General features: G+C 43.6%; 1 protein-coding gene across 2 annotated transcripts in view; it reads right to left on the bottom strand.

Annotated features, from left to right (window-relative positions):
- Positions 1 to 7,223: 7,223 nt before the first annotated feature.
- Positions 7,224 to 23,998, bottom strand: part of PTPRO (protein tyrosine phosphatase receptor type O) — a 178,545-nt gene continuing 161,770 nt past the window's right edge. For both annotated transcript variants that reach the window (XM_010946475.3, XM_045510276.2), the window contains 7 exons: positions 23,329 to 23,405; positions 22,627 to 22,761; positions 22,272 to 22,394; positions 17,844 to 17,998; positions 15,494 to 15,629; positions 10,843 to 10,963; positions 7,224 to 9,811 (listed from right to left, as the gene is read on the bottom strand). In XM_010946475.3, the coding sequence (XP_010944777.2) occupies positions 10,859 to 10,963; positions 15,494 to 15,629; positions 17,844 to 17,998; positions 22,272 to 22,394; positions 22,627 to 22,761; positions 23,329 to 23,405 (731 nt within the window). In that variant the 3' untranslated portion in view covers positions 7,224 to 9,811; positions 10,843 to 10,858. The remainder of the gene's footprint in view (positions 9,812 to 10,842; positions 10,964 to 15,493; positions 15,630 to 17,843; positions 17,999 to 22,271; positions 22,395 to 22,626; positions 22,762 to 23,328; positions 23,406 to 23,998) is intronic.

Raw genomic sequence — 23,998 nt, 5'->3', positions numbered from 1 at the left:
AGCTAGGTCACGGAATGAGATGTTTGGAGGAAAGGACCCACAACTGGCAAACAGACCTCGGAGAAGGGGGCCCAGCCTACCTGGTGCTGTGGCCTCAGGAATTCAGAAAAGAATTCAGCTGAGAAAATAGCTCAGCAAATCCATAGAGCCAAGACTCAGAGCTCCAAGGAGAGTATGCCAGCCAGCTGACCCTCGAGGAAACAAGGAGGCTGCTTCCAGGAGCGTGGGGGTCACTAGAACCCGCCGGGAATCGCCTGCTACTTAAAGAGTGAAGAACGATGATTAGGGTGATGTTGACAAGAAGCAAAACAGAAGGAAGCAAGTCCCTCGTTCCCCCTCTAGCTTCCTGTGTCCCTGTAAGCCCTTTTTGGACAGAGTCGATGGTCACCCACCTGGCAAAGCCCCAAATCACAAAGATGAGTCTAAAGGGGTAGATTTGAAATGGAGAAAACAGCTCAGTATAACCAACCCATTTCAACTCTGGCTACTTAGCTTCTATACGTCTTTGAAATTCCGTAAAACAAGCAAACAAAAGAAGTTTATGCTTTTACCGCAAAAGGTGCCATCATCCTTCTCTGTTATCTAAATGGTATTTAACAGAAGAAATTGGTTAAGCAAGGCAAAAAGAGAACACTGAGACTTCACAGAGGTGGTAAGAATAGGAAGCAGTCCCCACACCTTGAGCTCAGGCTGCAGGTGAAGAGGCTGGGTTTGTCAGCGTTTAGAAGCCGGGAGGAGGGCAGGGCCGTGGGAAGCGTGGGCACAGGCACTGTCTGATGTTGTGCTGATGCCCCAGGAGCGCAGGGCAGAGATCCCTGGCTGAGCTGGGACAGAGGCCCTTGAAGGGAGATTCTGGACAGTTTATGCTGGTGTCTGACGGGGCGCAGTGATGTTGGTTCTGGAAATGTAGGGGGAAAAACTAGAAACTAGAATTGCCTACTGGAATCAGTTCCTGCTGCCAAAGTGGAAGCCCCTTCGCAGGGTTAAGCCCTTGTTCATGGTGGTGCCTTTGTGGAGTTTACTTCTTATTTCTTGTCATTAGTGTTCATTGAGTTTTGGGAACTGTGGGATTGTAGCTTTTAGGAAATCTGGTAAAATTTCAGTCAATATTACTATTTTTATTTTCCTATCCCTCCTGCTTTCTTTCCTTGGGAGACTCCAGTTTCATGTACGTTAGGCCATTTGAAGTTTTTCCCGAGCTTGCCGAAACTCTGTTGACTTTTTTAACTCATCCTTTTTCCTCTGTGTTTCATTTTGGGTCGTTTCTGTTTCTGTCTTCAAGTTCACTCGTCTTTGCTTCTGCAATTCCTAAGCTGCTTTTAATCTCTTCGGTTTGTATTTTTCATCTCAGATGTTAAGGGTTTTCATCTTTAAAAGTTTTACTTTTTAAAAAATATCTCCCATGTCTCTACTTAACCTGCTCAATATTCCTTCAACTTTATTAGCCGTATGGAAGACAGTAAAAATATGTCTTAATGTTCTTGTGTATTAATTCTGCCATCTTCATAACTGCTAGGTTAGTTATGATGGATTTTTTTTCTTCATTATGGGTCTTACTTTCTTGCTCTGGCTGCTTTCAAAATTCTTTTCTGGACCTTTCTTTTTTAATGTAAATTTTCAATGGGTGCCAGATATTGTGAATATTACCTCGTTAGGGGCTGGATACCTCTGTACACCTGTAAATATTATTGTGCTTTGTTCTGAGATGCTATTAAATTACTTGCTGAGAGTTTGATCCTTTCTGATCTCGCCTTTAAGCTTTGTTAGGTGGAAGCAAAACAGAATTTACATTAGAACTAATTTCAGCCCGCTACCGAGGAGGCAAAACCCTTCTGAAAATCCAGCCTATTGTTCCACGCATTGTGATGTTTTCCACTCTAGCCGGTAGTAATATGGACTCCTCCTGGTTCTGTGTGAGCGCTGAGAATTGTTCCTCTCATCCTTTTGGGTTGTTCCTTCCTCAGGCTTGGGCAGTTTTCTCATACGCACACAATGATTCATACCCCGCTTCAGACTCCACTGGGACCCTCTGCCCACCTCCAGAGCTCTCTTTCATGCAGGTCTCACCACGCTATTGTGCTGTCCTGTGAATGTCAGCTAGGCCACGGCCCGGGAGCTGAAGTTCACTGGACACTCTAAGCTTTGTCTCCTCAGCTCATGGAGCCTGTTGAACTCCATGTGGGATCTCCATCCCTGCACTGAAGCTTGGAAAACTCTCTAGGCAGACAGCTGGAGCAGTTGTAGGGTTTTCTGCCTTCGTTTTTCATCTTTCATTGCCCAGTGTTCAATATCTTGGAGACTGTTCATATGTGTGTGTGTGTATATGTGTGTAAATATGTGGGCTTTTTTTCCTTGTCACATGCTAGAGGGTAGATCCAGTCCCTCTGACTCCATCTTGGCTCAAACTTGGAGTCGCCTTTGTAAAGTCTATTCTTTACCATGTATAGAAATCTAGGTTGCCGGTTTTTACTCTAGAACTTTAAAAGCATCACGCCATTGATTTTTGTCTTACATAGTTCCTGGTGAAAAGTCAGTCATCATTCTTATTTTTCCCTCGAGCTGCTTTCACGATTCTTTTCTGTATCCTTCGTCTTCAGCAGTTTGATTATAAAGCTGATAGAGTTGACGTTCTTGGTGTTAATTCTATGTGGGTTCAGTGGGTTTCTAGATTTTTATATCAGTGTTTTCCTTTTTTCCTTACAATATTTTTTTTTGCTTTTTTTTCCCTTTTCCCCTCCCTAGCCCTCTATTACATATATGTTAGCCACTATCCCAAAGATCCCCAAATCTCTGTTAATATTTTTAAAATCCTTTCTTCCTCTTCTTCATGGAAACTTATGTCAATATGTATTCAGCTTCACCAGCTCTCCTTTTCCTCTGTGATCTTTTTTCCAATATCTATTAAGTCAATATAGTGAATTCTTCTTTTCAGTTATTTTATCACTTCTAGAATTTACATTTAGTTCTTTTTTATAGCTTCCATTTCTCTGCTGAGACTTTGTTCACTCATTAAAATAATGTTTCCCTTTAATTCTTAGAGCAATTTTCTTGTATTTCCATAGCACATAAAGGCTGCTTTATCTGCTAAATCCAACATTTGGGCCATCTCAGGCTCAGTTTCTTTTGATTACATTTTCACTCACGCACTACGGGTCCTATTGTCCTAACTCTCTGTATGTCTAGTTATTTTCTATTATGTATGCTTGACATTGTAGGTGACATGTTTTAGATATTTTAGAATATGTTATCTTCCTTGGAAGAGTATTTGTTTTCATTCTAGGAAGCAGTTCTATATTGGCTGATCACTTTGATCTTGTGGAGCTTTGATTTTTGCTTTGTAGGATGAATTATGGCAAGTTCAATGTGATTTACAAGATCTTCTAATTTGATGGGACTCGACCTATAAACTCTCTCTCCTCTGCAAATCTTCTCAAGACTTGATTTCAGGCTTTGTCTGTACCTATCAAGAGCATTTTTTTTTTTTTTTTTTTTTTTTTTTTACTGTGGAGTCCTTACTTCTAAGGCATGCCCTTTTTTAAAGATGAATGTCCAGGATATTTTGTATCTCAGCTGGAATCCTAAGGTATTAAAATGTGTTAAACAAGACCCTTCACTTTTGCTGGGCTGGCCCTCTGATGTCTCCCAACAGGGTGACCTCTGGCAGCTCTGTGCCACTCTCCACCTTGCAGCAGCTCCTCTGGTGAGCACCAGGTGATGTTGCCCCATGGGAACTGGGTGGATTCACTTAGAAATTTCTGCAGCCACTCTTGGTACAAAGGCCTCCACTCTGGTGCCCCTTTTCAGAATCTCCAGCCATCTCAGTGCCCTGAACACCGATCTTTGCTTCCTCAGCTCAGCAGGACTAACTTGCTCTTATTGGAGCCGAGGGGCTATACCTCCTTTGAGGAACTGTCCTCCAGGAAAGGGCCAGTGAGTTTCCTTCTCCCGAGGATTGTAGTCTTGTATTTCTTATAAAAGGTAACCAGTAAATTTTACTTCTTCCACTGACCTGACTTAGGAGGCACTGGGTCATGGGAAGCTAATGTGAGAGATACTCTAATCACTTACAACTCCTCCTTCCACACTTTAAGAAAATTCATAGGAAAGTTTGAGTTTCACTTGTTTTCTAACACTATGTTTATAGAGGCTGCATTGCTACTGGGTAGAGATTTCACTAGGCTGGTCCTTCTTGCTTCTCAATGCTTACATAAGAAAGGTGGATCAACATTAGAAAGTCGTACAGATTCAGTAAAAGGATTTTTTTTAAATAAAGACTGGTTGTTTCTGAGTAAGAAAAGACAATGTTCATTCAGTAAACATTTTGTTAAGTGTCTACTTTAAAAATTGGATATTCAGAGAGAATCCGAGATGCAGCTTCTGCCATCAGGGCACACACAATCCGGAGAACCATTTGCAGCTTGCTGTATTAACCCCTGGTGCTAGTCTGACTGATCTCCTGGGGCAAAATTATACCCTCAAACTGCACTGCTGATTTCTCAGAAGCTGTGACTTTATGTTTGTAACATTTTGTTCTCCCCAAAGAGAATGCTTTTAAGTTAGCTTACTCCGAGATCTTTGTAGGGTTGTGCAAAGGGCCCCTGGGAATGAATGGGAAGGGAAGGTAGTTACCATTCTACAATCCTCTTCTTGGATCTTCCTTTCTTTATTTAAAACAAAACACAAAATACTCAAAGAGCTGTGGTAGCTATGGGCAATTCCCAGAGAAGGGTTCTATTTCCAACAGTTCTGGGTCCCAGACAGGAATTTTAGTCTTTATTCCCATCTTCCCCGCCAATCCAACCCATTCTCTTTCCACCATCTTGGGTCCTCAATCCCTTCTTTTCTGCAGGCCTCTCCAAGACCTACCCCCACCCCACCTCACAGCATCCTTTCCTGGATGCTTTGTTCCTTTCTGTTCACAGGCTGAGGACAGAAAAGATGCTGAAGAAGCTGGTGCTCTGAGCTGTCGTCTAAGATGTCTTCAGGTTTTTGATGGAGAGGTGCATTGTTACCAGGAAAAAAAAATCTTCTAATACCCAAATGTTCAGATTTATCTTATTACATTTGTGAAAGAAAAATTATCAAATTAAAAGTTAGTAAAATTCTGCTAAGATAAAAGGAATTACTAAAAACTGTACTCTTAGATTCTAAACTGAATTGAGGTAGGACAGGTCTATCGGGTCTCCAAGGGCAGTGAGGTCTGGAACCTGTATTTCAGTATCAATGGGGTATTTTAATAGCTGAGATGCTTCCTAAAGAACCTTGGGCATATTGCGTTTAGTTTGGTGCTGGGATGAAGTGGGCAGCGAACCAGGGCTCCTGCCAGGCCCAGATGGTCCTGGTCCAGGCTGGTCACTTGGGCTCTTTCCTTCCTGACTGTGGTCCCAGGCACTTGGCCCAATTCCTACTGCTTTTCTAGGCTGCCCCACCTGGGGCAACCCTGAAGCAGTCAGTCTTATCCCTCAAGCATGGCTGTGGGGTAGAATATAATTTCTCCAGCCTCAGTCATTCCCGCTATCCCCCTAAATGAATACCTCGTCTCTTTCAGACAATGGAAAATCCAGGAATAAAACTCATGCACACACACACACACACACACACACACAAATGGTGAGTAACTCATATCTGTAGGTCTTCCAGAGCCTGTCCTGATGTATGGTTTCTTTCTCTGAGCTGGGATCATATGGTAAGGGTTTCTTCTCTCTCACCTATTCTTTTTTTTTTTTTTTAATCTTTTGTTTTGTCTTTTTTCTCCTCCCATCTATTCTTGGAGGAAGGAAAACAGGAACTGAACATATCTGTGCTGAAAACTTTCACGTACAACCCCACTTCACAGATAAGTGTGTTGAAACTCAGATATAAGCAGCTTGTTCCACAGTCAGCGGAACGACTCAAATTTGGACTGACTCCCTCAGACTTCTGTATATCCTGCAAATCTTCTTTTCTCTCAGATATCCTAGGTCAGGGTATAAAAAATTTTTTTAAATGGAAAAAGCATTTTTTAACACATGAAATTTTATAGACTTTCCTACTGTGTACAGTAAGTAAAAATCAGAGTTTCTCTCGTTGAAGCGGGAGCCTCATTTGGAAATCACTGGTCCAGGTCCCAAAGATTCCCTGCTCCCCGCAGGCCCTCGGGGGTGAACAGGAAGGTGGATTGGGAGCTGGTCATTCCACAGCAACAATTAGACCAGGAAACACAGTCCTTGGTCTCAACAGTCACTTACTTCTTTGGAGAGTTTCAGATGACCTTTGTTTTCCATGTCCCGAAGGGCTCTGGTGACCCTGCCGTGGACAACCTTCAGTTTTGTCAGCGTCCGCATGACACGACTTCCAGAGCTACACATGACAATCCGTCTTTAACTGAGCGACCTACTATGATCAACCCTTTTGAGAAGCATCAGTGGAAACTGACAGCAGATGTCCTGCTGTTCCGGAAGGCCAGGACCCGGAGAGATCACGGCTTAAGTTTCCTTCTGATGCAGCCGAATGGGGCTGTGAAAAACCAGAGGTGGTTTTTGTTATGTGCGTGTGTCATGTTTCTGCTGCTTTCTAAGCTCTCTGGCCAAAGTGGATGTCATATTCTGTCCTGGGCACGGCCTCTGAGTGCTCAGCCTGGGCCAAGCACCAGGCTGGTGATCGGAGAGCTAGGAAATGAGCCAGCTGATCTGAAGCACATTACATCAGACATGGCCCGAGGTGGGAAGGAAGGCCTCCTTGCTAGAAAGCAAGGAGGATTTTGGCTCTGAGAGATTGGATTCAGTAACTTCACCTCCTTGGCTGGGAGCCAGCCCTCTTGCCAGCAGCTCTCATATGGTCTACAAAAAGTTCAGACCCAAAGTCCCCGATCCCTGCCTTACGTGTTGACGTCACAGCCTTCCTTGAGAGATCTATCACCTTGCTGGGGGCAGGGAGAGCTTTAAGGAAAGGGGAGATAGCACAAAATCTGATTGAAGATTTTATAAGAGTTTAAAAAAATCTTACTAACTTTTCTAACTTTAAATTTGGGGAGCAATGTTGACTCTGTAGTGGAAAATTGTAAACCCTGAATCAGAACGCTGTCCATCCATCACCTTCCTTTCAAGTTAAATAAAACCATATAATGGGTAGGGGTGGCTATATTGGCGTTCAACATTAAATTTAGAAATTAGAGTCTTGTAGTCGTTTCTCAATTAACTTCAGAAATTGGTTTTTGCAGTCAAGGAATTTGATCTCAAGAGCACTTGAAGTTAAATATTTTTTTTTATTCCGTAGTCTCCAGCTCTCTCTTTGCACCGTGCTGGCTACTATGAACTGCACGTGCTAATGGTTCCATGTTCAGGACCCTGCAGCACCTCTCAGATGTTTAAAACAAAACCCCACACACCTTAATTAATTATACAGAGGCCCTGGCTGTCTCCCCTCTGAATTCTTAAAGTTGAATCCTGGGGTGGAAATTAAACTGGTTAGAGGGGCCCAGAGGGTACATGAAAGAATAAAAGACAAAGCACCTTGATAGGATTTATCACATCTGATACCCTTTTCACCCACAAACTAGGGAGCTATTCCCAGGGAAATCCACAGTTCACTAACTGAGACCCAGGAGAGAGAAATCCCAAAGTCATCTGTTGGTACTAAAACCCAAATCTTCTGACAGATTGACCCGTTTCCCATCACAAACTCTCCAATTTCAGGAGCACCAGGGTACCAGTGGACAGTGATGGCTGCAGGAACCCCTTAAGGGGTGAATGATCTGGTCAAGGGCATTGGTGTCTTCTGGTTTTGGAAAGTTGATCTGGGACTATTTGATCCCTACCTCAAACAGGTGCTTAAGAAAATCATAAAATATTTAAGAAGTGCTTTAAGTTTCAGGAAAGTAACGTTCCAGGCGGCAGAAATGGGAAATGTGTTTCAGGTACCAGCTCGCGTCTCCTCGACTCCCCCAAGGTGGCCCACTTCATCCCGGCCTGGCTGTGTGTGAACACCTAAGGATGTCACACGTAGACTTGCCACCTTTCTGTAGCCATGTGTGTTGCTGAGAACAGAGTGATACATTATTCACATGTCCAAGAAGGGACTTAAAGGGGTGAGAGTGAGAAGAGAAGGAGGTAGCAGCAGGGAGGCGAGAAGGGGAGGAAGGGGGGCAAGTGAAAGCTGACAACGCCGGGGAGCCCAAGCTGTTAACCTGCGGGGTCTGGATCTCCTCTGCCGTTCCTCCCGCAAGGCGAACCTGAGACTCGCTGGCCAGCTCTTGCAGAGAACTGTGCCAAGCTCCGCTGTGGCCAGGCCGTCTCGGTGACAAGAGACAGTGGGGAGCAGAGCTGTTCACTTGGCATCCTTCGCCATCACTAAGGTCACTGATCAAATATGAAACTGATCCCACACACATGGCTTCATGAAGATGCTCAGGGAAGAAGGAAGCCAGAGCAAGGGGCAGTGATCAGACACACATGGGCACAGCCTCCTGAAACACACCCGGGAGGTCTCAGGTCAGCCACGCTGCCGCAGTGAAGCAGCCAGCTTGTGTTTACTTTCAATGCAAAACGTTTTCCTTTGTGTATCATCCCATCACCTCTTATTTCTCAGGAAGTGATACAAAGCAACAGGCTTCACGATGCCATCAGTGTCCAGTTTGTCAGCGTTCATGTCACACTACACAGTCAGGTACTGTAACTATACAAAATGCAGAGAATAAAATGTTACTAGTTACATGGGTTAAAATGAAACTGACAGCCCCAAAGAAAACGAAACAGAAAGAAAGCTGTCGGAATCCACAGAGACCCTTGACAATATTACCAAAAAAACAAAAAACAAAAAACAAAAAAAACCAAGCCAAATAATTGTCCTAGCATGCTTCAGTTCATTGCCATAACTTCGTAAGTTCCCAGCTCTTCGGGAGAAAGAAAGTGCGTGTTCACAGCCTACAGTTCGCAAAGAAATAGCTTTTACACGTATGCAGGTCAACGGAAAACAAAACAAGAATGCAAACTCTAGGCACCAAGATTGCTCAGACAGCAACGAAGTCTAAAGAACCTGATTTCCAAGTCTTCTGAACCGGATCTGGTTTGTTGAAAAAAGTCTAGACATTGACATTAGTCTAAGAGGGCCAAGGAAGACACACTTAATTGTTAATAAGGAGAGGGAAAAAAAAACATCAAGAACTAGAACAATTAAGACTTAAATATTTTTCCTACTCTACGTTGAAGCTGAATCCCAGCTTTTCGTATTTGGAAAAGATGAGCAGTTGGTCTGCGGGGAGCAGCCCTCTCTGTTCCCCCAGCCACCCTCTCCGCTCTGACCCGGTAGCCGATGGTGGAGGACAGGTCGCACTGGGAGGATTTCCTTGAAGCAGAATTACCATTTCTCCGTGAATGGCCATTTCTCTTTTTAACAATGAGGTATAATCTGACACTAACAACGCCTGTGCCTTTTCTTGGGCTACTAACTTGATCAACAGTGTGGGCAGAAAACACTCCAACATTCTGGTGAAATCACACACATACAAAAATTATTGCACTTAAAAACAACAACAAACTCAGCCCGACCAGCAAAGGGCCAGTGGAACTCTTCGCAGGTGCTGCCCTTCCTGCCCTTTGCGGAGCGTGTGGACCTTTCTGGAGTCCGGTTGAACTTGGTCCGTTACTGAATGTCCAGAAGTGAGAGAGTCCAAAAGACACTGTAGGCTCTTTAAGGCTAAGTCTTCCGGTGCTTCTATGAGAGAAATGATTTCCTTGGCCACATACTACAAAGCAGGACTCTTTTTAACAAATGGCTAATAGGGCCCCCAAACCACGCTGGAAGCAAGGGGGATGGGTGCACATCACATCCTGTCCTGTGAATGAGAGAGAGAGACGCGGTAAGCAGCCTGGGAGAGCAAATCCGCTCAGCAACAGCTCTGTGGCTGAAGTACAGCCGTCTCCTCCTGACGCCATCACCAGCTCTCATTACACTCAGCCCCACGGCCCACGTGGACGTGGGTTCCCTGTGCGCCTTCCTCTGTGCAAGTCCTCCTCTCTGTGGCTCTGAATGCCCTTCCCTCCACCTGCACTGTCTGTCTTTCTTTATTCTTCATCCTCTGCCTCTTCATGCTTTCTGTCTCTGTTGATGGATGTAAAGGTAAAACACTAATCCTGTCCTGGTACCACTGACCCATATCTTTCCATTTTCCTTCCACAACATACCCCTGTCCTCTCCCCACACTGTCAATGCCCCCCTCCTCTGCCAGCCTCAATATATTCAAACACCTTCCATGCTAGGTTTATTGAACTGAATTAGATTATCCTTTACTTCAGCCAAGATTACTTACACCTCCAAAATCTGATCTCCTAGTGAAAATGTGAGCACAAAGCATTGGTTATGTTATGAATTTTTTTTTTCCATGAAGCAATCAAGTAAGTGCTTGGATGACAGATGAGATCAAGGATTTCAAACCTCTGTTCTCCTGAGACTATTGGCAGCATTGTTTTTCTCCTTCGAGGTGTCTACTTCAGCTCATGTCTTCTTTATAACCCCTTGCATGATGCTTGTAATCAATAAAATAGTTGCATAAAATATCTAGATAAATAGAGTCGGATGGTACTATCCTGATATTGCAGGCACAGATCCAACATCAGAAGAATCCTGGGTTCAGGGCGGAGGGGATGGAGGGCAGGTCTTTAGGAGTTGCAGACCACTCCCACCAACCAAGGCTCACTGACGCGCTATCTGCTTCCATATTTGTCTCTCCCTATGACCACCTCCCTGTGACCACCTCTGTGGAGACAGAGTCCGCACAAATGGTTGCTGCTGCCTTTGGTTGTACCCCTCACTCCCTCTCCCGTTGTTCCAAGTCCAGGTGCCTGTGACGGGCTCTCCTCTACTTACTGCTCCGGATTCTGAACTAGGACTTGCTGACGTTCTCATAGATGACGTCACTGATGCAGAACTGCTGCTTCTTCTTCGTCCACATCAGCTGCACACACTGATGGATGAAAATGTACTGCTCCTGCGCAACAGGAAAAGCACGTTTTAGAGCAGGGTATCTTCGTGCGAATGTGTGCAAAAATGTAATATTTTAATACTTTGGCATTATTAAATACTATGACGTGATGTCAAATAATTCTTATTTATGAAACACAATTTTGTAACTGGGAAATCCACTGAAAATCAACTGTAAAAATATTTTGATTAGTAATAGGGCTTAGACCATCATGACTTAATGCTAAAGACAGTGAATATTCAAACAACTAATCAAGGGGCTATTTTGAAAAAAAAAGTGCATCACCTCATAATACACTGAAAAAATTCTAGGAAATTTAATAAATTAAGCCATAAAAGTATGAAGGAAAATACAGGTTCATTCCTCTCTGATTACTTTAAGGAAGGATTTTTCTAAACGTTCAACAATGAAATAAATTACAAACAAAATTTTCAAACTATTGTATGTAAAAAGCAGTTTAAAAACAGAATAAAATAAAGGGCAAACCAGAAACTAAGAGGCACACAAATATTTTCTACAATTGTGATGAATGTCAACACCCTTATTTTGGTTTAGAAGTCATCGAAATCAGTAACATGCACACTTAAATTGACAAGTAAATAAAATACGCCAACCACTAGACCAAAGGTCCCAGGAAGGCAAGGACTGTGTCTTTTGATTCCTAATGCCTAACACTTAGTTTGTGCTTATTTAATGTTTTTTTAAAGTAAGCTGAGGAAATATTAAAACATATGCAAAAAATGGCCAAGTAATAAAAAATGTAAATTAAAGCAATTGTTTTTCATCTACGTCGCAAAGCTAAAGGAAAAAGTAACATTCCGTGAAGCGTTGAGTCTGTTGAAGCAGTCATTTTTACCTATTGTTGGTGGAGGTACAATTCATAAAATGCTAATAAATGACACTGTGGACAGATAAAAGTAAGCAAGTAGGAAATGATCCAATTTAATGTCCTATTAAAAAGGAGGATGTTTTAAGTAAGCAACGGCATATCTAAAATGAAACATTATTCAGTCTTTAGAACGAGATTTATAGAGTTTTAGGCAATTTGGGATGATCCCCTTAGCACAATGCCGAGAGAAAACAGAATGCAAAATTAGCATATGCGTATAGAGCATTTGCGCTCCATTGTGTGAAAAGTGTGCTTGCCTGAAGGTCGAGTTGAGATCAGCCAAAATACTGAGGGTAGCTGTCTTTATGCCCTGAAGTCAAGGTCATTTCATGATTTCCTTTTTCCTCATTTCCCCAGTTTCTCTCTAAGTAACACCATGATAAGTAACCTTCAAATAAGAACCATTTAAGATAGTCACATGGGATTTCAAGGAGCCTTTCGTGTGACACCCTCACACAAAGGATGAGGTTAGGTACTTCGCACTTCCCTGGGTGGATACCCAGCCTCATTGTATTTTTCAACAAAATTTGGAGAAAATGTTTTCCCTTATTTTGTGACAATGTCACATCAGTAGCTGAGCGTCTCCTTCTTGTCGTGACATGCCCCTCCGTGGTTTCTGGCTCTGTGTCAAGCATGGGGCACCGATAAGATTTCTCAACCCGTAACTGCGCAGTGGCCAAACTTTGTGTCCAAAAAAAAAATTGTAGCTAGGCCACAGAAAAAGTAAATAAAAGACTATTTACAGACACATCTCTGCACGTTCCTGAGAAATCTAAGCCGCGGATCAGGAGGGCTGGCCACTCAAAGCAAGGCCCTAACTGACCTCCAGGGAAAGCCTGTTAGAGGAGAACTAAAGAAAGCCTTGATGAAAACAGCAGAGCGCGCAGGGGAGGCGAAGACCGTCCGCACGTGGCACTTGACAGTTTCAGAGCACTTGTCTAGATGAGCTCAGTTCACCGGGTGTGCACTTTACAATGAACAGTTCATGAATGTTGTCGTTCACACATCACAGAGGAGGGACGGGAGCTCTGAGAGGTGAGGCGAGTTGTACAGTGGTCGTGCTGGGACCCGGGCCTCTTGTGGGGTCAGGCCTGAGGATCCTGCTCTCTGACTACCCCTTGCTGCCCTCATGCAGAGGTCCACACAGCCTGCCTGGTCAGCCGAGAAAGGGGAGGAGGGCGTGTCAAAATCCAGCCCATGCATTGTGTTGCAGGGACCTGAAATGTGCATCTGAGGATGTGGTCAAATCAATCAGTGACTTCTGTTGTTTGGAGAGAGGGGTGGGGTGGTAGGATCAGGGTGATGGGGCAGCCTAGAGGACATAGGAAAATGAGAAACCAGCATGGGCAGTCACCTGCTACACTATATGCTGTGATTTCTATACACGTATAGACTCAGAAATCAACTGGAGACTCATTCTGGCCTCTTGAAAATCATTAGTTTCAAAGAGGTGCTCTGAGATGCTGAAGCTGAAGAAAATATTATTTTTTTACTCTGCTCTTTTCTTATGAACCATCAGTAAACTAGGAGGCGGCAGGGCAAGCGTGTGAATGGGCTCAAGGAGGATGTTAGGAAAATTCTAACGTTCAAAATACAGGTTGAACCACAAAAAGCACAGGAAGGAGGGAAAACAGAGGTAAATAAACGGACAAGATGTTCCAGACATAACTTACAAAAACCAGCACAAATAAATAACTGGAGAGGATCACTGCAAAATCCTGAGGGAACGCAAGAGTGAACCGTAACAGCTGGGAAAAACAAGTAAACTGTAGTGACCTCCGCCTCTTCTGCTGACTTTGAATTTTCCCATGAGAGTCCAGGGAAGGGATATCATACTTTAAAAAAGACTGTGTCCCTGGAGATGTCAACCTAAAATGCTACCATAAACAAAGAAGCAAGCAGAATTTGGGGAAAGAAAGTTGGGGAGAAAACAAAACTGGTTCTCAGCTTGGCAGAAAGTCACATGGTGGCTGCCCTAGTTTCATGGGATCATCCAACCTGAAGGAAGATAATGGTGCTGAAAATTGGATGGAGGGTCTGTCATGTGAAGGTGGTTTTTAAAAGGGGGTTAAGATTCTGTAGTTGGAATGAATGGTGAAAGCAAACAGGCTATAATCAAAGCCTATAAAGTTATAAAGGTTTTAATTAAGCCAATGAGGGCAGACAATTCATCAAATCCAAAATACTTGAAATAAGGAGTGGCTAAGAGCTTCAAAGGAAGCTCGGGGATTAACATACATAATGGGGAGTTTTAATCATATAGTAGGTTATAGATTTATGGAAGTGAAAGCCAAAACTATGGACAGATTCACAAAGCACTGTCTAATCACTAGGTAGTGCGCTTCTCTGGGAAACCAGGACATTTTAAACTTATAACAAGTTCATGTCCCCAGAGCAGTCGGTTAGAAGGCGGCAGGACTGGCATAGGTGGGCTGTTATACTAAGGAAGGGAGGATGCTATTACAGGACTTAATCCTAATCACCCATGAGCCATCTGAATGGGGAATGAGTTACTCTTCCCAAAGTGCTGTGATCTTGCTGTAGCTCAGAAGTAAACCTTTGGAACGGTTGTGCCCAGCCGTGGTCAGAAGGGAACGGGGAGGTGAGGGAGAAATGTAAAAAGGGTGGGAAAGGGGAACCGGAAGCATGGAGAGACAACAGCCATTACTGCAGGCTTTTGAGTCACACTGCCATCTAGTGGTGGCTGGTGGGAAAAGCCGGAGGAAGATGAAGGCACCTTTTTTTTTTAACCCCCTGAGAATTGAGTCAGAGGTCAGGCCAGGTTGTGTTGTATCCCACCAGCGTTCCTCCCACACACACTTCTTGAGAAGAAGGATTAGTGTTCACCTAAAGCTAAGAAGTTGCAAGTACGGCTGGGTGACCGGGATTGCGGAGAAGCTATGGTGCTTAGGTTTGGAGCGCACACAGGCGTACGCCGTGCACTGCTGGGCTGATGCCGTCTGCAGGCACCGGCCCCGGGGGTTGCCGCTCCAGCCTGGGTGCATTCTAAAGCTTCAAGGGAGGAGAGGACTTGGGAGAAGAGGAGGAGGAGGCTCACGTAACACTGACAGATGTTTCTGGGGATGCCTTCACATTGTTACAATGATGAATCCACTCTAAATCAAGGAAACTGGTGGCACTGGTAGATTGGGGACTGAAAATCCTTAAAATCAAACGGGGGACAGAAAGCATAAATCCAACCCATGTTATTATCAAAAGTGAACTGGGATAGAGAATCCCACGGGGGACAAACTAATGACAAGCTTATTGAATCAAATCTAGCCTTTTAAATAGAAATTAAATCACATCAACTCCATACCAGATTTGGTGGCATTTACTCAGATGCACTTTTACGTTCACCAAACTCTTAGTCTATTCAAAGAGCTTTATTCCATTATAGATACATCCATGTGTTCTGTATTACTGAAGGGCGTACGACACCAATAAAAGTGCAGGCACTATAAACCGAACAGATTTTCAGAGGCTAGTATCTGTTTCTTTTATACCTTAGAGTAGTTTGAATGCACACAATAAGAATGACAGATGGAAAAATAATTTCGTAGTGATGGTTTTGAAATATGAGATTGAATAATGGAATGTTTTCCCATCAAGGGCAAATTTCAAAATACATATGATTACGTTCCTACCTCTGTCTGTACCATGGACATCCGGTATGACCTCATTTCTGACACCAGCCCAAGGATGTCCACAAACTCATGATCCCGAATGTGCTGCAGGAGCCGGTCCAGGGCAATGAACGTTCCTGTCCGCCCGACTCCAGCGCTGAAAAAGAGGTCCCAACAGTACGTTATTCAGGAAGTGCTTCTATACTGTTGGAAACTAATCGGCCATTCATTAAAAACAAAAAGCCAACAGGTAGCATCACTGAGAAAAAAAGAAGACTAAACTGACAATATTTCCCACTTAGCTGATTTTTAAGTATGCATTGTGGTTGGTGTGTCTCCTAATGGCACAGTTCTGACTCTCACTGCCACCTCCCTTTAAGAGGTATGGGTCTGCACTGCCTTCGCCACACCTGCCCCTCCTGCCCCGGGCTCTGTATTCCTGAGGGAAGTAATGATTCCACAGGGAGCCTGCTGGAGAGTTGGTTCCTGCCCTCAGCTTGTTGATACACATAAACAATTCCAGCTTTGTGAGCAGCGTCAGAGGTAAGCCCTCATGCCCAGCTTGAAAGTCTAGTTGGATGCCCACACCCTAGATCGAACTCTGGGGCCACAGTGAGTTGTGTGTCTTCAACCCTGGGTTGAGTTCATCATCCCAGACCTTCCTCAGGGCACATCTGCCCTGCTAGTGAGTGCTGGTCTGCTTCAATCTCCCAGGGACCTTTTAGGTAGTTGCCTGAAAAATCAAATTTAGTCTTTGGACCCAGTCTCTTCCAGTCCCCAAATCCCAGTGCTCAAAGTGTAGAAGTTTGTGGAGTGATATGAGCTGACCAGTTGCCCACCACAGTCCCCAGGGTTGCAGCGAAAGTCAGCTCTTATTTTCCTCCAATCACGCACAGGCTGAAGCGCCAACTGGTTCTAAACTCCGAATTACGATGCAATACGAGAAAAGAGAAATCAAGACGAATTTACAAGCCGGATTTGCTGGGAGAGAAATCCAACATGAGAAACCGCGAGTTCAGAGCCCTGGTTTGCTTTTTCTCCCAGACAACTTTCTTCTATCACTTTAATATGATGAGAAAATATATATGTCAACATATAAATACATATACACATATGGCTTATACCAACAAAATGTACATCAAAATTATGAGCCTTAGTTTTGAGATAATAAATGTGTTTCAACCAACAACATCAAAAAGACTTTTAGAACTCCTAGGACTTCTCTTCTCGGATACAATGTTCTGTCTCCGGGTGAACACTCGGGAAGTCACCTCCGGAACTGTTCCTGCATGAAAGAATCCACGAGTCTGACCTCATGGTTGGGCAGCTTTATTTTCTGCTTTTGGAAAAGACCGTTTGGAGACTAGATCATTTCATCTGGCGAGGCAAGGCAAAGACAGCAAGGACAGTCTCCCTAATCAGAAACCTGGTAGTTTATGAAGCATTTTTCCTTCCAGGGAGACACGTAATCTTCCTCTCTCTCCCTCTCTCTCTCTCACTCACACACACACCGCCTAGCCATTCTAGTTCACCGGGCCAAGGTACTAGATCCAGGATTACTGGCTGCCAGTCCCTCCTCTGACATCTTCACCCCATTTCTCTCTCTCCTGTGCAGCAGGAGCACATTGACACCCCCTGTGCTTCTGAGGTTGCATCAACATTTCACAACACTATTGTGTCACATTGATGGATTCTGTTGGAGCTTTGTTCACCTGGCAGGAAAGAAGGCTTAAATTCAGAGATAACCCTTTGTGTCAGGAATTAGCATGGTCCTTGATTTTTGATAACGCGATAGATCATGCAGCTCCTTTCATTTCAGCTGTCTGGAAATTTAGAGATAATCTTGAAGAGCAACCTAGCAAGTATGTTTATCTTCATGAGCTGAATGTTTTCATTTCTTCTCCCTTTCAACTTGCTCTTACTTCCATTTCTATAACTCAGGGCTGTGACTGGCTATTTTTAATTTGATCTTGTATTTGGCTGTGTTATAAACCCCATGGAATCTTTGATGGGATAGGATATCCCATCGTGCTTAAAAGCACGGCCTTAGGAGACGGGTATGCCTGGATTTGAACACTAACTTTTCCATGTTCTCCTTGCATGAACTTGTGCAACGCCCTTGAACTCTCTACTCCTTAGGGCTTTTTAAAATCTGAAAATGGGAATAACAAGATTAATTTTATCAGCTGCAAGGTATATGATAGCCATATTGCAAGTAAATTGTGTATCTAGAAAGACATCAGTTAATCAGAAATTTAAAATAATTATAATTCATGTAACTGTTAATGCAATCTGATGGGCATTTATGGGATGGTGGGCAATTTCCTGTATGAAACAAAGCCCTAACAGACAGCACATTTGGTGAGGTTACCTGCAGTGCACGGTCATGGGTCCTTTGCTCTTCGTGGCTTGCTGCCGGACCATGTGTACAAACTGCAGGATACTTTCTGCAGCGTCCGCGGTGGGCACACCGTGATCAGGCCACGCGGTGTAGTTAAAATGCATCACATCCTGCATCTCGTCAGCCTTTGGGAGAAAAGCAAGCATTAATCTCTCAGTCCACCAGCAGGACGGCTCCAGCCCCCACTGCAGCTCAGAAGCCGCTGCGTAAGGTTACAGTAAAGCCACACCCCACACCCGGTGGGTACACTTCCCTCTCCAGCTCTCGACACTGTGTCTGACACGAAGCAGGCCCTCCAAAAAGGGACTAATTGTCTAAAGCTTCAAATGGCAGGATAAATAGGCTAACCCCTGCCTGTGTAGTGATAAGAGCTTAAGCAGAGCAGGGTTTGCATTCTGGCTCTGCCATGGAGAAGGTGCATCCGCCCTGAGGGATGAGTTAAACGCTAGAAGATGCTGTCGGTACCCGACTTGGGTTCGCTTGGCCAGGCCAAGGTGCTGCCAACAGCATCTATCTAGTGACACCCTCCTCCGCACAGCTGCCTCCCATTAAAGGGAGCTGCTTGGCTGGAAAGTGCCTGAGAGATCGCGTTCTCCGGCTGAGGGCAGTCAATGAGCGACTGACCCTGGGGCACAAAAAGTCAGGATGGGACAACCCTATTGTGTCATTCGTGGGACCTGGCTGAGGCTGAGCCCATGGCTGTGTGTGGCTGCTTCCCTGGGCCATCCTGTACTACTTCTCTTGTTCCCGTACAGATTTTACCCAAGATTACACTTCCGAAAAATCCTCTATATGACAGTCCCTGTCTTGGGCTTTGATGCTAGGGGACCCGAGTCAAAACAAACTCGCTGAACACCAGTTTCCTCTTACTTAGAAGGGTCTAATGAAAGCTAGGGTAGTGTTGTTGCAGGGATTAAGGTGATCATGTTTGTGGAGGGTGGTGCCTGTTCCGTATCATTATCATTGCAACTACCAGGTAATTACTACCGCTCCCTCCCATCAAGCACAGTGCATTTAAGTGGGTGCTTCTGGGAAGGCCAGGAAGTGGGTATGTTTTGTTTATTTCCCTATTCATGTGAACCCAGGCACCAAGTAGACTGTCGTTGCCTCTGACCTGAGTAAATATCAATTAGGATGTGGGTCCTTCAAGAATTATGTTTTCAGACCCTACTAATTTATACACATAAAATTTTATTCTGCTCTTGTTATCAACTGTCAGAAATATTCCAAACCCAACCCTCACAAAGGTATCATGGATCCCCCATCCCTCAAACTTGCTAAGACCCTAGAATCCACCCAGTAGATAGAATACTATATCATGATTTGGAAGAACTTGGTCTGGCTACGAGTTTGGAGCTAAAGTTTAGGTTTTCAGGTATTAAAGAGAAATGGATTTCAAAGAGTCAGTGGTCTTGGGCGAGGTAAAAATTGTAAATGTAAATACATGTAAATAAATAAAAATATAATATTTGTATAAATATAAATAGCACTTCAATTAGACCCACTGTCCCTTTGGCCCAAGGCCATCCATCCCCAGCCATGAGCAGTGCCTCCCTCTCCACGTTCAAGGATTTTTTCTGAGACACATAGAGCATGAACTCTGCCAAGATGCTGGCCATGCTCCCTGCTGTCTTCAGGAAGTATGGCAAGAAAGTAACTCAAGCATAATGAATTGTGCACAATGAATGAATTACTCAACACTATGAGGATTGAAGGCTACTCCATCACCAGATAACTTTGGTTGCTCAAAAAAGTTCATGAAAATGTTTGTTCTTTTCAAATGTGGATCACAGGATGAGCATAAACCTTGTACATTGTAGAACATATACGTGTGTGCATGTGTGTGTATGTATGTATCTTCTAATACAGTTGATCTGAAAACGTATCCAGCTAAAATTCACAAGATGGTTCAAAAACAGGAAAGCTTTAAATGTCATCAGTCTCTCAGCAGCTGCCGTCTCAGTGTCAGATGGGCGATTCTTGTCAGCTGAACAGCAAGGCATGTGCCAGTGGGAACAAACAAGTTTTTGCTGGTTTTTCATCTCCAGTTCTCATTCAGTTCATGCCAAGTTTCAAGTACTGGGAAGTGACAAATTGGGTGTTATGGTCCTTTTCCTCCTTTCTTATTCAATGAGAAAACCCTGCTGGTTACGTCTTACTTCGCCATTCCAAAATGTCTCTTACCAGGATTTCCTTGTTTATGTAATTTTATCTGATTATACTCTGAAAGATTCCACATATTGAGATGAAGGGAATAAGGAAGTGTATAAGCAAAAAATGAAAAATAAAACAGATAAATGTATTTATTAGCAATGCGCAATGAAGGTAATGTAACCTTTGCAGGAGCTTAAAATTTAGACTCTGTATGTCTATGGCCCAAAGAGGGCACTCTGGGACCAGATGCTTGTAACTACTGTACAAAAACATTACCAGAAAATTCTGTTGTTCATCGTTTTATTCCTGTGTTTCAGGTCCTTTGCATGGTTGCCATTGAAAGGTCATCAATTAAGACCAAGGACAAGAAGCATGATATTTATCATGCAGTGATTGATGTCACCTTCCCTTGTCAAGGGAACAGTCCCTATTTTTGCTTTTTTCTTTTTTTCTTCTAGAGGCATAACCTAGGGAAAGATTTATTCTATTCAAATATATCCCCTATCTGTCTAGCAGTTCATACTGGCTTTGTGGCTAAAATAGCCATGACAGAATGCAGAGTTCAAACGGAATTCTGATTGTCAAATATTTTCTCTGATGGGATAAGTCTGTTGATGTTTTCTCAGTGCTTTATTATTTTTGAAAACTTTCATTCAGTCACTCATTTATCCCTTCCACAAAGATTTATTAAGTGACTAAGGGTTGGGATTACAAGGATTATTAAAACTGGGTACTTGCTTCTGACACGCATGGCATACGGGGCCGGGCAGGGAGGCAGACAGGAGATGAGAGAATTGTAACCAACTACAATGCCCTGTGACGGAGCCATGTACATGAAACCAGAGCAGGGGAGGAATGGGAGAGAGGTCTCTCGAGACTAGGGAAGGGGTGTGACATTTGAGCTAAAACTCTGTGTTTGAGCAGGAATGCGCTTTGGCCATTTCAAAGAGATGGTACACCAAGGAACGGTTTGTTACAGTTACACTGGGATTTGCCTAAATTCTCAGTGTAGCAAAACCATTGTTAACTACTAGTGGCAAAGAAGTGAATTGTTTCTTGTACTGATCAGTAAACGGTGAGTTACTGAGTGCGTGTGTGGTATGGATATGAGCTATCATTTTTGTATCGTCTATATGAAGGGTCAGCACACACTTTCTGTAAAGGGCAGGTGGTAAACATTTTACATTCTCTGGGTCATACAGTTCCTTTTGCTACTATGCAAGTTTGATGTAGAGTAAAAACAGTCATAGAAAATCAGTAAACAAACTTGTGGCTATGTTTTAATAAAATGTTACTGATGGATGCTGGAATTTGAAGTGTATAATTTCCATAGTATTCCATGTAAAATATTCTTTCAATTTTTTTCCCACAACCTTTAAAAAAGTAAAACTTATTCTTAGCTCATGGGCTTTAAAAAAACGATGTGTTTTTAACTTATTTATTTATTTATTTATTTATTTATTTAAACGATTTTTTTTTTAAAGTTTGCCACCCTCTGATCTATACTGGGAAGAAAGGCTGTGGACAAGGACATTTTAATGAGGACTTTCCTGTTAAGCTTTGTCCTCAACAGAGCACGTTCAAGTGGAAAATGCTGGTAAAGCTCCCCTCCTGTTTTCTGGGGCCGCTCTCTGTGAAGAAGGCCCCAGGGAGACTGCGGCTGATGTAAGGATCTAGCCCTGCACACAGACATTCAGCAAGGGCTCAAAGGCCTGTCAGCAGAGGTAGCAGGCTTACAAAAAAAAAATAGGCTTTTCTGACCTTCTAACCACCAGAAATCAGCAGCATTTCAAAAGTGCAATGAAACCATGATTAATTAGGTCCAGAAGTACCTTTGAAATAATAAAAACCAAAGTAGAACCAAATATGGGACAAAGCCAAACAAAACTCAAACTGCTATACCTAAGACAACATTTTAGTTTAGAATGTGTTTGTATCTCCTACATACACTCACACACGGTCAGTGTAAGTAGTGACAACGTGTCTCTGCTTGGTCATGCCCGGTTACAGTGAGTCACTGTGTCTTCTGTCACCCTAGGCTTGTCTGAGACGGGGCAGTGCAGCCTTCTGGCTGCATCTCCTTGGGCCCTCCAGCATTTCATCCCCACCATTCTCCATGAAATGGGAAGCAAGCACATCACACCTGGGATTTTTCTCTTGCAGGAAGCAGGGACGTGATTCTCCTGACCCCAGGGGGGTTCCCTCAGCACGGGGACAGCCCTGAACCTGTGCTGCGTGACTTACGTAGTTGATCCGGAAGTGTCTGCAGGCCCAGTCGTCCTGCTCGTCCTCCGAGAGCATCTCCACCGTGATGTCTCCGTAAGCTATAGGTTCTTCCGTGAATGGCCAGTAGTGGTCACATTTCACCTGAGGGGTTAATAGCACAACCGTTTAAAATGAACAGGCGAGGGGAGAAACAGTCTATGCTCGCTGAGGGAAAACAAATGACTTGCCTCTGAAGGACTGTATAGGATTATTGCGAGGATGAAGGATGAATTAACTGGAAGTTTCTGGTACCCAGTAAGCGCTGACTGTATGTCACTGGCTCGTGCAGGTTTTGCTGCTCAGGGGGTGGGGGGTGACCCCACTAGGCACTTACCCTCCTTTTCTCGTTGCACTGAGTGAGCATGACAATAATCTGAGACTTCTGTTGCAGGACCATCTTCCAAAAGTCATTTCTGGTTTCAGGCAGTGGCCCCTGTGTCGCGATATACTCCTGGGGTGAGTTGTACCCCTGGAAGGCAAGGAGCCACAATCAACACCAAATGCAGCTTCACACAAATGAGAAAAACAAACCCTGAAAATTCACTGGGGATAAACTTGGCAAAGGATCACATGCCTGTGTAGGCAGTCATGGCAACTGATGGTATAAATCCGTATGATTTTAAATATTTTTCTCGGGAAGCCTATAAAATCACACCCACGTCTTTTTACAACCACCACCACTGTTTTATAGACACATATAAGAAGCACAGGTGTTCAGGGGGAGCTCTTTGAATTTGGTTGCCGACACCGAAATTTAAACACAAGCAAGATGATCTTTAGTGTAATTATCGACTTTCACGTTCACTAGTCCTTCACAAAGAAATCTGAGTATTACTAATCTCTGGATTTCTTTTTTTCCGTTATTCGTTATTCTATACGGGAATAATGGAAACCGTTCTTTAGAACTGCATTGCTTGGTGGAGGACGGCTCTCTGTGGAGCTGTTCAACACATCCCCGTGGCCCTGGTTTTCCTCCTCTGGCTGGGCTAGAATTTGGATGCTTGATTTTAAAATTTTTTAAATTTTGTTTACTTACAGGGATGTAGTTGGCATTGATGTAGTCTGCACCTTCCTCTTCGTTCATGGAGACTAATCTTACTCGGCTAAAGTCATCTGTAAAGAATAAGGAGAAAAGAAAATAGTAAAAATTAGAGTGGATGGAAGAATCATCTTCACTCCTTGTCCCCAGTATCAAGTCAAATCTGTCAGTGAAAGGGCAGGTAGATAAAGTTTATTTTAGCTTGATATGTTAGCCATACTGCAATCTTAGTTTCTTGTTTAAATAATATATAAATATCTCCAGGATTCTCTCCCCACCAGCACTCCTGTCCCTGGAAGAGTTGTCTCCAGGTTTTTGGCGGAGACTGTGCGGAATATGCACAGGAACTAAAGTATCTGGTAGGTTGTGTGGAAGGCTACAGAGTGCAGCCTAAACACAGGACTCCCATCTCACTCAGGGGCATCCAGGGAATTCACTAGCTTTGGGAGACCTAGAGAAGTGATGATGGAGTTGATGGGCTTTTGTAAATGGACTTCAAGTGAAAAAAGTCAATCCTGAAATGTGTACAGATAGAAGATGTTATAACAATAATACCACCCAATTTTGTCAAGACCCCTTATGAAGGAGAGAGTTCTCCTTCTAGAGCTTTCCACTTTTTCCTTCTTTCCCAGCTCCCCCTAGAGTGTTGCAGAGAGGAAAGGTAAAT

This window comes from Camelus bactrianus, chromosome 34 (genome assembly GCF_048773025.1).
Source record: "Camelus bactrianus isolate YW-2024 breed Bactrian camel chromosome 34, ASM4877302v1, whole genome shotgun sequence".
Lineage (NCBI taxonomy): Eukaryota > Metazoa > Chordata > Mammalia > Artiodactyla > Camelidae > Camelus > Camelus bactrianus.
The sequence above is the reverse complement of the archived record's forward strand: the minus strand, read 5'-3'. Positions and strand labels throughout refer to the sequence as shown.